Source organism: Bos mutus, chromosome 5, assembly GCF_027580195.1.
Source record: "Bos mutus isolate GX-2022 chromosome 5, NWIPB_WYAK_1.1, whole genome shotgun sequence".
Lineage (NCBI taxonomy): Eukaryota > Metazoa > Chordata > Mammalia > Artiodactyla > Bovidae > Bos > Bos mutus.
In genome coordinates, this window is record NC_091621.1 from 83,077,653 (window position 1) to 83,092,757 (window position 15,105).

At 38.1% G+C, this 15,105-nt stretch overlaps 1 protein-coding gene across 1 annotated transcript in view; it reads left to right on the top strand.

Moving 5' to 3' along the window:
• PIK3C2G (phosphatidylinositol-4-phosphate 3-kinase catalytic subunit type 2 gamma) overlaps nucleotides 1-15,105 on the top strand; it is a 474,611-nt gene that overhangs the window by 140,883 nt on the left and 318,623 nt on the right. The window contains exon 15 of the mRNA XM_070370044.1: nucleotides 8,058-8,188. Coding sequence (XP_070226145.1) covers nucleotides 8,058-8,188 — 131 coding nt within the window. The remainder of the gene's footprint in view (nucleotides 1-8,057; nucleotides 8,189-15,105) is intronic.

The following is a 15,105-nucleotide window of genomic DNA, read 5'->3' on the forward strand; positions in this document are numbered from 1 at the left end:
ACACTCAACAGATGATGACGTAGTGATTAGCAGATGTTTCCTTGTAACAGGACAACTACCTTTCTTTAAGAAGATGAATGCAGACTTTTTCTTGCCAGATCCAAACCACCTGAGCTTAACAAAAATCTTCCAAGTCTGCCCATTGCCAGAGCTTTATGGATATAAATTAATGATTATCAGGGTCTTTAGTGGGTGAGGAAGGGCGGGAGACGTGAAGGAGACTATCAGATGAGACCTTCTTTGATTCCTCTCAAGTGAGGGGATCAGCTGCTTTAGGAGCACCCATCCTGGAAGTGTAAGCTGAAGAACAGTATCAAGTATTCAGCAGCATAGATTTCCATGTAGAGACCTACAGCCAGGACAGAATTACCTCATGCTCGTGTTCAGTCACTAAGTCAACTGTTTGGGACCGCATGAACTGTAGCCTGCCAGGCTCCTCTGTCCATGGGATTTCCCAGGCAAGAATACTGGAGTGGCTTGCTGTTTCCTTCTCCAGGGGTTCTTCCTGACCCAGGGATCAAACTTGTGTCTCCTTCATTGGCAGGTAGATTTTTTTTTTAACCTCTTAGCCATCTGGGAAGCCCCTGTGACAAAATTTATCTTACAAGAAAAGGAGAAAAGATATGGAAATCATCCAACAGGATGAAAAAATGTTCAATTATCTGCTCTTGCAAAATAATTTCACATGGTATAGACATAGATGGAAACATCTCAGAATTTTTTCAATTGATGATGAAATATACAAAATAAAGTAAGAGGTATTAAGGTAATAAAGTTAAAAGCCTTAATAACTAGTCTCATTCTAATTACACACAGCTAAATTTAGAGCAGAATTTTCAACCTAAGGATTATGAGATGGTGAGGAAATTAAAAGCAAGCTCTGCAACCAGTGTTTGTGTTAAGGAGTCAGTGTGAGTCACAGGGAAAGACATGAGGCTCAGAGTCAGGAGATTCAAAGTCTAGCCTTAGCTCTTTAACAATAAACGTTATGACTGAACAAGTCACTTTCCACCTCCATACAGTGAGAGGATTGTACTATGCCTGTTCAATTTCTTTCTGGTCTGTGCTTTGCTGATTGTCTATGTTATTAAAAGATGACAATTATGGTATGATGCAGGTTATAATATGTTACAGAACTTAATTCCTTCCAGTCAGCCTTCTTTTTTTCACACTATACTGCAGACTGGAAGCAGTGAATAGAGTGAAGTAGATCTGAGTTCTGAGCGTCCCAAGTGGCACTAGTAGTAAGGATTTCTCCTGCCAATGCAGGAGATGTAAGTGACGCAGGTTCATTCTCTGGCTCAGGAAGATTCCCTGGAGGAGGATGTGGCAACCCACTCCAGTGTTCTTGCCTGGAGAATCTCACAGATAGAGAAGCCTGGAGGGCTACAGGCCACATAGGGTTGCAGAGTCAGACATGACTGAAGCAACTTAGCATGCACGCACAGATATGAATTCAGACATGGAGACAAATTATTATATGATCCGATCAACATGTGTCTCCCTCAACTTCTTCCCTCTCCCTGTATACAGTCCAGTATGCTGCTGTTGCTGTTACGTCGTTTCAGTCGTGTCCGGCTCTGTGCGACCCCATAGACGGCAGCCCACAAGGCTCCCCCGTTCCTGGGATTCTCCAGGCAAGAACACTGGAGTGGGTTGCCATTTCCTTCTCCAATGCAGGAAAGTGAAAAGTGAAAGTGAAGTCACTCAGTCCTGTCCGACTCTTCTAGTGACTCATAATTTACTCACTAAGAGCAGAGTTGTTTTAGTTAATGTTGCTCTTGTTCTAGTTTATATTTCTCTACTTAGTTTCCCATTCATTCAATTTTTTTAAGGTTTTTCTTTTTTTTTCACGTGAACAATTTTAAAAGTCTTTATTGAATTTGTTACGATATTGCTTGTTTCATGTTATGTTCTTTTGTCCACAAAGTAGGTTGGATCTTTGTTCCCCAACCAGGGATTGAACCCACACTCCCTGATTGGAAGGCGAGGTCTTAACCACTGGACTGACGGAGAAGTCTCCCCCCACCATTCATTCTAAATACACTATATTCTGGTTTATTTGTCCTCACCACACTGCTGTCAGATAACCTCCTAATTTCTAGTTGCCAAACCCAGTACTGGTTTTCATACCTCTTCATTCTAGTCCTCTCTGTGCAGTTTTTGGCACTATCTCTTCCCTATTACCGGCTTTCTGAAGGAGTTCAGTGGTGAACAATTTGCCTGCCACTGCAGGAGATGCAGGAGATGTGGGTTCCATCCCTGGGTCTGGAGGAGGAAGTGGCAACCCACTGCAGTATTCCTGCCTGGAGAATCCCCATGGACAGAGGAGCCTGGCTGGCTATAGTCCATGGGGTCACAAAGAAGACCAACAGGACTTAGTGACTCAACAGCAACTTCCCCACTACAGAACACTCTTCTCTGACTTTGCTGATATTGCTCTCTTAGGTTTCTCTTTACACTCCCTATGGTTATCCTTTTTCTGTTTTCTTCTCCCACTCCTTTACTTTTGCTTGTCCCCTCTGTTGACAGTTCCCACAGGTTCTGTCTGCTGCCCGTTGCTATTCTCAGTATGTATATTCTCCTTGAGAGAATTTCTCTAAAGCTTTATGGAGACATATGTCACATACCATACAATCCTCCCATTTAAAGTATACAATTCAATGTTTTCTAGTATTTTCACAGATACGTACAACTAATCTCAACCAACGCCAGCTTTAGAGCATTTTCATTTTTATGAAGAAATCTCATACTTTTTAGCTATTGCTTTCCAGTCCCCAAATCTAAGCAACTACTAACATACTTTCTGTCTCTATAGAGTCACCTACTCTGTACATTTCATGTAAATGGAATCATGTAGTATGTGTTCTGTTGTGGCTGGATTCTTTCCTTTAGCATAATGTTTCAAAATTCATCCACGTTGTATCATATATCAGTATTCACTTATTTTTTTATTGTTGAATAGTATTACAATGTAGAAACGTGCTTAGTCACTCAGTCGCCTCTGACTCTTTGCTACCCTTTGAACTATAACCCACCAGGCTTCTCTGTCAATGGGATTTCCCAGGCAAGAACAGTGGAGTAAGTTGCTGCTTGACTCAGGGATCGAACCAACATCTCCTGTGTCTCCTGCATTGCAGGCAGATTCTTAACCTACTGAGCCATCAGGGAAGCCCCACCCACAGTATAGATATACCACTCATATGCATGAGTGATTTAGAGTGGTATAGAGATATACCACTCTAAATGCATAGTTGATATGCATTTAGATTGTTTCCTTTTGGCTATGAAGAACATAGCTGCTCTGAACATTCATGTACAAGTTTGTGTGTGAACCTATGTTTTCATTTATCTGGGCTGTATACCAAGCAATGGAATTGCTGAGTCTCATTTGTTCCTAAGGTTTGATTTACAGTATCTTGCAGGTTCATGCCTAAGTGTGAATCTTTAGTTCACACTCTTTTACACCACAGGAAAAGAAAGTGTTAGTCACTCAGTTATGTCTGACTCTTTGTGGTCCCATGGACTGCAGCACTCCAGGCTTCTCTGTCCTTCTCTATCTCCCAAAGTTTGTTCAGATTCATGTCCATTGAGTCAATGATGCCATTTAACCATCTCACTCTCTGCCACCCCCTTGTCTTCCTGCCTTCAATCTTTCCCAACATCAGGATCTTTTCCAGTGAGTCAGTTCTTCATATCAGATGGCCAAAGTATTGGCATTTCAGCTTCAGCATCAGTCCTTCCAAAGAATATTCAAGACTGATTTCCTTTAGGATGGACTGATTGGATCTCCTTGCAGTCCAAGGGACTCTCAAGAGTCTTCTCCAGCATCACAGTTCAAAAGCATCAGTTCTTTGGCACTCAGCCTTCTTTATAGTCCACCTCTCATATCCATACATGACTCCTGGAAAAATGATAGCTTTAACTAGATAGACCTTCATCAGCAAAGTGATTTCTCTGCTTTTTAATACACTGTCTAGGTTGGTCATAGCTTTTCTTCCAAGGAACAAGCATCTTTTAATTTCATGGCTGCAGTCACTGTCCACAGTTATTTTGGAGCCCAAGAAAATAAAATCTGTCACTGCTTCCACTTTTTCCCCTTATATTTTCCATGAGGTGATAGGACCAGGTGCCATTAGTTTTTTTTAATGTTGACTTGCAAGGCAGCTTTTTTACTCTCCTATTTCACCCTCATCAAGAGGTATTCATAGACAGCTTCCAAAACAACACATCCCAAATTGAGTTCACTATCCTCTGAGAATTGCTTTCACTCCCTGAATTATTTATGACTGTTCATGCATTCACATACAGCTAGTTGTTGCACTTGTCTTGTCTCTCTCTCAGTACTCATATTCTGTCCACCATAGATCCTGTCAACTCTTCTCTCCTATGTTCCTCAAGCCTGTCCTTACAAGTCCCCCCTGTGTCTGCCCTAGTTGTTATTCTCTAATCCAAAATCCACAAGCATGATCCTTCTAAAACATGAATCTGAACCCAGCGCTCTCCTTCTTAAACTCTTCAGTAACTCAGCACTGCCTAGAGAATTACAGGCAAGTTCTGAAGCACAGCCTCCTCCCATTGTTTCCCTTGCCACTCCCTGATGTCAAGCTCCAGCAGCTTCAAAAGTTGTAGTCTCTGACGGGCACTGTCCTGCTTTGACCTTTTGTACATTTATGAATTCTGTTCACTGCCTGCAATGTGTCTACCATCTTCCCTTAACTGTCTGTTACCCACTCTTGGCTTAGTTTCTGTCATTGTTATTCACCTTTTAGGATCCATGGAACCCTCTTCCATGAATTTCTCTCTTACCCGCTTCCCTCTTTTCACTCTAAGAAGTGTTGGAGTGTCCTACCTCTGTGTTCACATAACAACCAAGAAGATTTTTGTCAACACATTTACAACATCGTATTTCTTTCCTGAGAACTTTTTTAAACCATAGTTCTTACCTACTCATTCATACAAGGTATTTTACTTTACCTAACATTTCATTACCTATTTATCCTTCATTATCAGTGATGTTAGGGTGAGGCAACAGTAGTATTATTGGTACATGACCCTTAGAACACAGTACATTTTTGTCCGAGTGTAGCATAGCTTCCTTTTTCTTCACGCCCTCTTTTACAACTCCTTCCACAGACTCACAGCAATTGCCATCTAGTTGGTAGACATCATTCCTTCCCTTGAACTGCATAGAACTTATGGTCCAATATGCATATGCCTTATGTCCAAACTACACCTACAGCCCAGGTTCATTCCTTTGAACAAGGTGGTAGAATCATGGGGGCCTGAGCAAGTCCATGAACATCTTATTGGCATAGTTCTGTGAACATGAACACCAGGAACATTCACAGCAGCTCCTTCAAGGAATTCCAAAACATGAAGCCATAGTAGGAACCGTAGTGGCCAAGTGCAAATGGAGAAGGATGAAGGAGAGAGTAAAAGCAGAGCAGATAAATGGAACACAAGAATTCAATATTCAGTGTATAAGGAAGTGTGAATTATAAGTGTGCATGATTGGATCTGAATATTTTCCTGTACCCTGGAAGAAAGCCTCATTTTTTTTTTTTTTTTTTTGCTTGAAGTCAGTAGTCCATCCTTAACTCTTTGAGGCAAGAATGGAATAGTAGGTGCCATGGCACATTAAGTGAACACATTAGTAGAGAGCTCCTGTAGCACTCTATTAAAGAAAAGAAAAAAAATAAATAAGACTAAGGCCAAGTTTAGTGCGTCATGACCACAGAAGTGTCACATGTTTGCCATTATTAACTTGAAGCATAGCTTGGGGGGCTTTGTATATATTCAACCCTATTTTAATTGTTAATGTTTGCCTTTCTCCTCCTCCATAATGCATAGAACTCAAAAGAAATCTTGGGAAAATGTTGTACATTAACACATATTTTGGGAAAGTATCTTTTGTGAAAAATTAGAAGAGACAACTGGGGAAAGCCCTAATATTTTCTGTCAGCAACTGAAGAATCGGTAACTGTTTAACTTTATAAAATATGAAAATATGCAGTTTGTATAGGACCTCATTCATGTATCAGAAATGAAAAAAAATTTCATAATTGAAATATATCATGGAATTTATTATGGATTTTGTATAAGGATACTTCTAAGTTCTCATCCACTGGCTTTAGTTTCCTCATCTACCCTGCCCTTTACTTAGGACCAACATAAAGTTGAATAAGCTCATTAAATACTATTTCTAGTATTTTTGTTTTCTATGTTTAAAATATCTGGATATATTAAGAGTAAAGGGTAACCTACTAATACCGGAGGCACTTCTTTTCGAGGCAAAATTAATCTTTCTGTCAAGAGGCAAAATTTACTATAATATTTCTTTGGTGTGTTGAAATAATGAATGATATAACAAAAATTATACCAAAAACAAATATTGCAACAAATTTTAAAGATTAAAGAATAAAATTCCTAAGACTTTTCAAATAAGAACCCAAGTAGATTAAACTGTATTTCAAACTGTAACTCACAGTCTACCTTATAATTTTATTCCATTTTCTCTGAGATCACAATCTAACATAGATCAGCAGAGAAAAATAAATTATTTAGATTTTCTGATATGAAAGTGAAAAAAAAAAGTGATACTCTTAAGTACTATGAAAAGTGAAAGTCACTTAGTCATGTCCAACTCTATGACCCCATGGACTGTATTCTGCCAAGCTTCTCTGTCCATGGAATTCTCCAGGCAAAGGGGTCTTCTGACCCAGGGATCAAACTTGGGTCTCCCACAGTGAAGGCAAATTATTTTACCATTTGAGCCACCAGGGAAACCTCCCAAGCATAATATGGGGCTGAAAATATTTATCTCATTTACATACTTGGAAACTGTACTTTTTTATAACTACCGTTTTATTTACTGGGCTTCCCTGGTGGCTCAGTGGTAAAGAATCTGCCTGCCAGTGCCAGAGATGTGGATTTGATCCCTGGTCAGGAATATCCCCTGCAGAAGAAAACAGCAACCTACTCCAGTATTCTTACCCAGGAAATCCCATGAACAGAGAAGCCTAGTGGGCTATAGTTCATGGGGTCACAAAAGAATCAGACATGCCTGAGCAACTAAATAACAACAATGACAAATGTTATTTACTAGAATCAGGGTATCACTTAAATGTGGTCTAGTGGGAGGCATGTTAAGCCAGGAAAAAAGAAGGTCTGCATTCTAGCCTTGTCTATAAAACTGAACTATAGAGCCACAGCAAGAATATTGTTTGGTTTTATACTTGCAAAACAGATCTTTACCAGAGAAGAGTTCACTGTCATGTCTACAAAGTGGTTCACAGACTTACAGATTTTAAGTAGTAGCTGCTGCTAAGTCACTTCAGTTGTGTCCAATTCTGTGCGACCCCATAGATGGCAGCCCACCAGGCTCCCCCGTCCCTGGGATTCTCCAGGCAAGATCACTGGAGTGGGTTGCCATTTCCTTCTCCAATGCATGAAAGTGAAAAGTAAAAGTGAAGTCGCTCAGTCATGTCCAACCCTCAGCGATCCCATGGTCTGCAGCCTTCCAGGCTCCTCCATCCATGGGATTTTCCAGGCAAGAGTACTGGAGTGGGGTGCCACTGCCTTCTCCGTTAAGTAGTAGAGACCAACATAAAGTTACTCTTTTTATTTTCTCAAGTGATTACATGAAAGAAGTGTGATTACAATTTATAATTTTCATCATTTAATTATAGACATTTAATAATGAAATACAGAAAAGGTATTATTTCAGCATTACATAAAAATGTAGCATTTAACTTTATGAAAAGTTAATAAATATTATTTTCTTATTTTTTCGCAGATAAAGTTACAGACTACAAATTTATATACCATTTATATAAATAATTGAGGATTTACCATATATCATGTATATTTAAACACCAAGTCCAAACCCTAATGATTCTTCTAAAATTATTGTTAAATAATAAACATCACAGGAAACATAGGATATTTTCCTGCCCTTTGCTTTATTTTCTATAAATCTAAGATAGAGATCATTAAATTAATGATGCATTTTTCAGGCATTTGATACATGGCAAACCATCTTTTTGTTATTTCAGATTGATTTTCCAGCTACAGAGTGGGAGTATATGAAACTTGATTCTGAAGAGAATGGAAGTGATCTTGAAGAACCACCAAAAGAATGTTTAAAACATATTGCCAGACTGTCACAGAAACAGACTCCCATACTGTAAGTGACCCAGTTCTTGGGAGAGGATTTTGCCTGCATTTCATGATACCAGCAGTCATTCTAGAAGCACTCATATCTGTTAAGAGTGAACCTTCCTTCCCACATAAATCCTCTCATTTCCTACGATCACATCTGTTGGATGATCCACTAATACTTAGGAGCTAAGTTAGTAATTGTGGGGTTTTTTAAAGATTTTTTTTATTATAACACTTAGAAACTTTAACTTTGATCAAAGGAAAAATAAAAAGATTGGAAAACATTCAGTTCAGAATGACAGAGCAGAGACTGAAGGATACAGATCAGCATTTAACAGTGATAAACCATTGTTCTTCAGTTAGATAGAAAACTGTTTTGGTAAACCATAAGATGTAAAATTTAATTATAATGATATTAAAAAAACAGAAATAGCTTATTTTTTTATACCACTAAATTGGTAACTAAAGAAGTACTTAAATTTTGTCAAACACCAATTCTCTGGAAAAGAGATATCCCAGGAAGAATTATAAGAGATTACTAATTCTGTATACTTACTGTTTGTACTTAATATTTGGTAATCTCTAAGCCACAGTTTATGATGCTCTCATTACCAACATGGAAAAGCATAAAACTAAGAAAGCAACACTTCATGTGTGTGAGATATATAATATAATAAAACATTTTATTCCAAGAATAAGAGATTATTTAAAGGTTTTGAACAGGGTAGTCATGTGATCTGAATAATCTTTTTGAGTGGTCCTTTTGGCTATAAGTTGAAGGATGGCTTAGAGAGGAAGTAGGAGAGGAAGACATTACTTTGTCAACAAAGGTCCGTCTAGTCAAGGCCATGGTTTTCCCAGTAGTCATGTATGGATATGAGAGTTGGACTATAAAGAAAGCTGACCACAGAAGAATTGATGCTTTTGAACTGTTGTGTTGGAGAAGATTCTTGAGAGTCCTTTGTACTGCAAGGAGATCCAACCAGTCCATTCTAAAGGAGATCAGTCCTGAGTGTTCACTGGAAGGACTGATGTTGAAGCTGAAACTCCAATATTTTGGTCACCTGATACGAAGAGCTGACTCATTGGAAAAGACCCTGATGCTGGGAAAGATTGAGGGCAGGAGGAGAAGGGGAGAACAGAGGATGAGATGGTTGGATGGCATCACCGACTCGATGGACATGGGTTTAAGTGCACTCTGGGAGTTGGTGATGGACAGGGAGGCCTGGCGTGCTGTGGTTCATGGGGTCACAAGGAGTCAGACATGACTGAGCAACTGAACTAAACTGAAAAGAGGAAGAGAGCAGTACAGTAAAGTAGCTGATGTAATATTTTAGGCAGAAGGCTGTGGTCACTAGAACGAGGGCAATGGCAGTGGACATTGTGGACATTGACAGTAACGGCTGGATTTGGAGCATATCTGGGAGTTAAAAAGGCATGACTTGATGATTAATAGTAAATAGGGGTGAAGCCAAATGAGAAACCAAATAATCAAGATACTGAAGAGTCTAAGGTTTGAAATTGCTGAACTGGGCAGATGTTAGAGTCATTTTCTGGAGGAGGGATTAGTTTGAGACCTTCCAGACTGAGGTGTTGAACGTGATTAGGCATTTCAGTTCAGTTCATTTCAGTCACTCAGTCGTGTCCAACTCTTTGCGACCCCATGAACCGCAGCACGCCAGGCCTCCCTGTCCATCACCAACTCCCGGAGTCCACCAAAACCCATGTCCATCGAGTCGGTGATGCCATCCAACCATCTCATCCTCTGTTCTCTCCTTCTCCTCCTGCCCTCAATCTTTCCCAGCATCAGGGTCATTTTCAATGAGTCAGCTCTTTGTATCAGGTGGCCAAAGTATTGGAGTTTCAGCTTCAACATCAGTCCTTCCAATGAACACCCAGGACTGATCTCCTTTAGGATGGACTCTTTGGATATCCTTGCAGTCCAAGGGACTCTCAAGAGTCTTCTTCAACACAACAGTTCAAAAGCATCAATTCTTCGGCACTCAGCTTTCTTTATAGTACAACTCTCACATCCATACATGACCACTGGAAAAACTAGTTTGGGGTAATCTTGTTACTACCCTGAGCTCTAATTTCCACACATCCTACTCTTTTCCTCAGTCATTTCAAGCCAATGACATCTCTTTACTTCATATATTTCACATGTGCCATTCCTTCTCCCATCTCAGGGTCTTCTTATTTGGGATTTCCTCTTCATGAAATACTCCTCCTTAGTTCTTCACATGGCTGAATCATCTCATCTTGTAGTGAGTTAGTGTTAGAAAGTGTTAAAATGCTAGTTGTTCAGTCATGTCTGACTCTTCGCAACCCCATGGACTGTAGCCCGCGAGGCTCCTAGGTCCATGGGATTCTCCAGGCAAGAACACTGGAGTAGGTAGCCATTTCCTCCCCCAAGGGATCTTTCTGACCCAGGGATCGAACCCTATCTCCCGCATTGCAGGCAGATTCTTTACCATCTGAGCCACCAGGGAAGCCCCTCAACCTATAGGTCCTCACTTAATTGTGATCTTCTCAAAGAGACCTTCTTTTATGACCCTATCAAATGAGGTTTTTCCTTCTTTACAATCTCTCATATTACCTTTTTTATCACACATAACACAGTCTAGTATCATATTGTTCACTGATGTGTTTTTTTTTTTAATTGTTTGTGAGAACCAAGAGAACCAGGAACCTATCTTGTTTATTACTACATTTCCAGTGTTCCACATTGTGCCTGATAAATAATATGTGTAAAATAAATGTTATAAAGGATAAAGTTCCTTGGCATAGAGTTTGGTATAAAAATGACCTAAAGGATTCTCATAGTCCTTATGACACATATTTTGATGACCCATCATTATTCTAGACTATTGCCATCTTAATTAGATGAAACATGTTTTGATAGTTCTTATTCAAAAATATAAAACTTTACATTTAACAAGTATGTCACATATCAGAGACTGATATATTTGTATGAGAGATTTTTTAAAATATAAAAAGTTGCTATCCTTTGAAATTTTAAATATGTTCAAACAAAAAATGTCAAAACCAACAAATAAATAAGCACAGAAACTGCCTTTAAATATTAAAGGTTTGTATTTTTAAATTAGCCCCAGTGAATTCTAGCTGGTTTTATACTTCAGTTTTCTATTTAAGTGAATAACTTATACATAAAATAAGCAACATTTTTCTGTTTTACTCACTCAAATACAATTATTAATGCTCAGTAGAGTACAGTTTCATTCAGGACTGTGAAAACAGATGGAGAACAGTCTTCAATGTGATAAAACTTATGTTAGAAACAGATTAAAGTCAATTTCCAAACACCACATTTTATGATTTAGTTGGTGACATACTTGTCTTCTTTCAAACTGGTTAAATGTAAGCAGTTGAGAAGTTCAGACTCAATGAAGTTTGGTGAAAATGTACTCTAACATTTGTAAAAATAAGAAGAATACCTTCTTGATGACCTCTAAAGAAAAGTATCTAATGTAAGGAAAATCTCAGAACATAAGGTAAAAAACAAATGTTTTGAAAGAAATTATGCCTCCACCTCTAGCCATGAAGGTTACCTATTATATTACTAAACTAGTCCCCCTGAATTAAAGAAATATGATACAAGAGAAATACATATAAAGCAACTGCTCTCAGAAATTGAGCAGAGAAGGCTTGAGGTGAACCCATGAGTAAAAAGGCCTTTGGACCCAGAGACATTTTCTGTATCATTGCTCTGGAAGTTATAATTAAAGAAGAGCAGGCAGGTCTTACCTCCTGAGATTAAAAAATAAATAAATGAGGCAGAGATCACAGAGTTTAATAATTTTGAGGCAGCTAGAATTTCCAGAGAATAATAGTAGAGAAAGGAATATCCACAGAATAGGAGCTTCAGAAATATGTAGTGGTGTCCCCTTATATATTCAGCTGAGTTCTGAGCCACTCATGAGCACATGGGGATTTTATAGCAAAAGAACTGCTACAGGGAGATATGAAATAAATGTAGATTCTAGAGGTTGTACAATGCTGGGAGACATAAATTTTCTGACCAGTAATGATGCAGAAAGATCACAGAACACCTCAGCACTCAATAAAGAAATCAGAAAGATGCATATTAGTAGTAAATGTGCTCTAGCTCAAGATTTAGGACTGTGCTTGGCCTAGTCTAACACATCATAAAAACAGACCCCAAGAGGATTAAGCTGATCTACTAGTAATTAAACTGCCTCCTAAAAAAAAAAATTGGAAACATTCAGCACTCAAATGCAGCAAAATGCAGACTCTGAACAATGTAGGATTTTAAATGTTTAGTGTACAACCAATAATTGCTAAACATAGGAAGAGTCAGGAATACATAACCATAGGCCAGGGTTGAAGGAGGCAGTTAATAGAAACAGCTTCAGATATTTTGCATGTGTGCTAAGTTGCTTCGGTTGTGTCCAACTCTTTGCAACCCCATGGACTATAGCTTGCCAGGCTTCTCTGTCCATTGGATTCTCCAGGCAAGTACAATGGAGTAGGTTGCCATTTCCTCCTCCATCAAATATTTTACAACTGTTATAAAGGTATTTATGGGTTTAAATTTAAAAATACATATGGGTGAACAAATGAAGTAGAAAAATGGAAATTTAAGAACTGAAAAACACAGTATTAAAATTTTTAAAAATCACTGGAAAAGCTTAATAGATTGCATAATGAAAAAAAAAAAAAAAAGAACAGTGAGTTTAAAGAATGGGCAATAGAAATTATCCATGTTGAAGAACAGAAAGAAAAAAACCTGAAAATAGTGATACAGCTTTGTGACCTATAGGACAATTATCAAGCAATGTAATATGTATGTATTGGACACACAGGAGAGAAGAGAGAGTGAAGAAAAAAAATTCTTAAAGAGAAAATAGCCAAAATTTTACAAGTTTAAGTTTTAAAAAATCACCTACAGATATAAGAAACTTAGCAAATTCCAAACACATACACACACACACACACATCACCTTAGCACACCATAGTCAAATTTCTGAAAACTAAAGATAAATATAAAATTTTTCTAAGGCTTCAGAGAAAGTCAACAAATCACATTCATGGGATGAACTATAATTCTACAGATTTCTCATTAACTTCATATTTCTCATTAGAAACTATGAAAACCAAAAGACATTATAAGTTACCTTACATTTTGAAAGGAGAAAAGAAACTCTATCAACTTAAAAGTTCTATAACCAGTAAAATTGCATTTCAAAAATTAAGGCAAAATTAAAACATTTCAACTAAACACAGCTGAGTTAGTTAATTATAAGCTCATCTGTACTGTAAGAAATTTTAAAGAAAATACTTTAGGCTGAAAAAAGATGGACATTCAAATCTACAGGAGTAAATGAAAAGTACCATGAAGGGAAATAACTAGATAGTAAAGATATACATTTTTCATGTTTATTAAATTATTTTTAAAAATGTTTAACTAAAAATAATCATAATGTACAACTGGGCATATAATAAATAAAAATAAAATGAGAAAAAATAAAAAAATAAGAATGAGAAATAGAAAAATAAAAGCATAGTATGCTAAGGCTCTTATGCATAAAGCAGTGTAATAACTGTGGTTGGCTGGCTCAGTGGTAAAGAATCTGCCTGCCAATGCAGGAGACGGGTTCGATCCCTGGGTCAGGAGTATCCCTTGGAGGAGCAAATGGCAATGCACTCCAGTATTCTGGCTTGGGAAATCCCAAAGATAGAATAAATGAAAAGACTGTAGTCCAAAATCACTGCAGATGGTGATTGCAGCCATGAAATTAAAAGACACTTATTCCTTGGAAGGAAAGTTATGACCAACCTAGATAGTATATTGAAAAGTAGAGATATTACTTTGCCAATAAAGGTCCGTCTAGTCAAGGCTATGGTTTTTCCAATGGTCATGTATGGATGTGAGAGTTGGACTGGGAAGAAAGCTGAGCACCGAAGAATTGATGCTTTTGAACTGTGGTGTTGGAAAAGACTCTTGAGAGTTCCTTGGACTGCAAGGAGATCCAACCAGTCCATCCTAAATGAGATCAGTCCTGGGTGTTCATTGGAAGGACTGATGCTGAAGCTGAAACTCCAATACTTTGGCCACCTGATGCAGAGAGTTGACTCATTGGAAAAGACCCTGATGCTGGGAGGGATTGGGGGCAGGAGGAGAAGGGGACAACAGAGGATGAAATGGCTGGATGGCATCTCCGACTCAATGGACATGAGTTTGAGTGAACTCCTGGAGTCGGTGATGGATAGGGAGGCCTGGTGTGCTATGATTCATGGGGTCGCCAAGAGTCGGACATGACTGAGCAACTGAACTGACTGACTGACAGTCTACAGGGTCACAAAGAGCTGGACACCACTTAGCAGCTGAGCACTCATACACACCCATGATGTGCTGAAGAAGAATATTATAATCTTGAAAGAAACCATAACCCCCAGATTTTAAGAGTACATTTAAAAGAAAAAAGATAACAGAAATTAAGTTTTTTTTAAATCCAAAAGAAAGAAGAAACAAAAGAAATAATTTGGACAAAAATAATTAATAGCAACATGGTTGATTTAAACTGAATCACATCAATATTCCATTAAATATAAATAAAAACCCCAATTAAAAGGAAGAAATTGTTAGCCTACATTGCAAAAGTAATATCCAACTTTATGTTGTTTACAGGTGCATATTTTAAATACAAGAATTCAGCTAGATTAAAATTAAAAGAACGGAAAAAGATATATAAGGAAAATCATACCATCTTGATATATTTGGGGGAAAAAATTTGACAAGATTCAGCACCAATTCATGATAAAAACTCTCAAAACTGGAAATAGAGTGGAACTTCCTCAACCTTCAACTCCGGAGTTGAATCTGGATCTATAGGAAAAGCTAGAGTTAGCATTATATTAAAGGATGCACGAATAAATGTTTTCCCCCTAAGGTTGGGA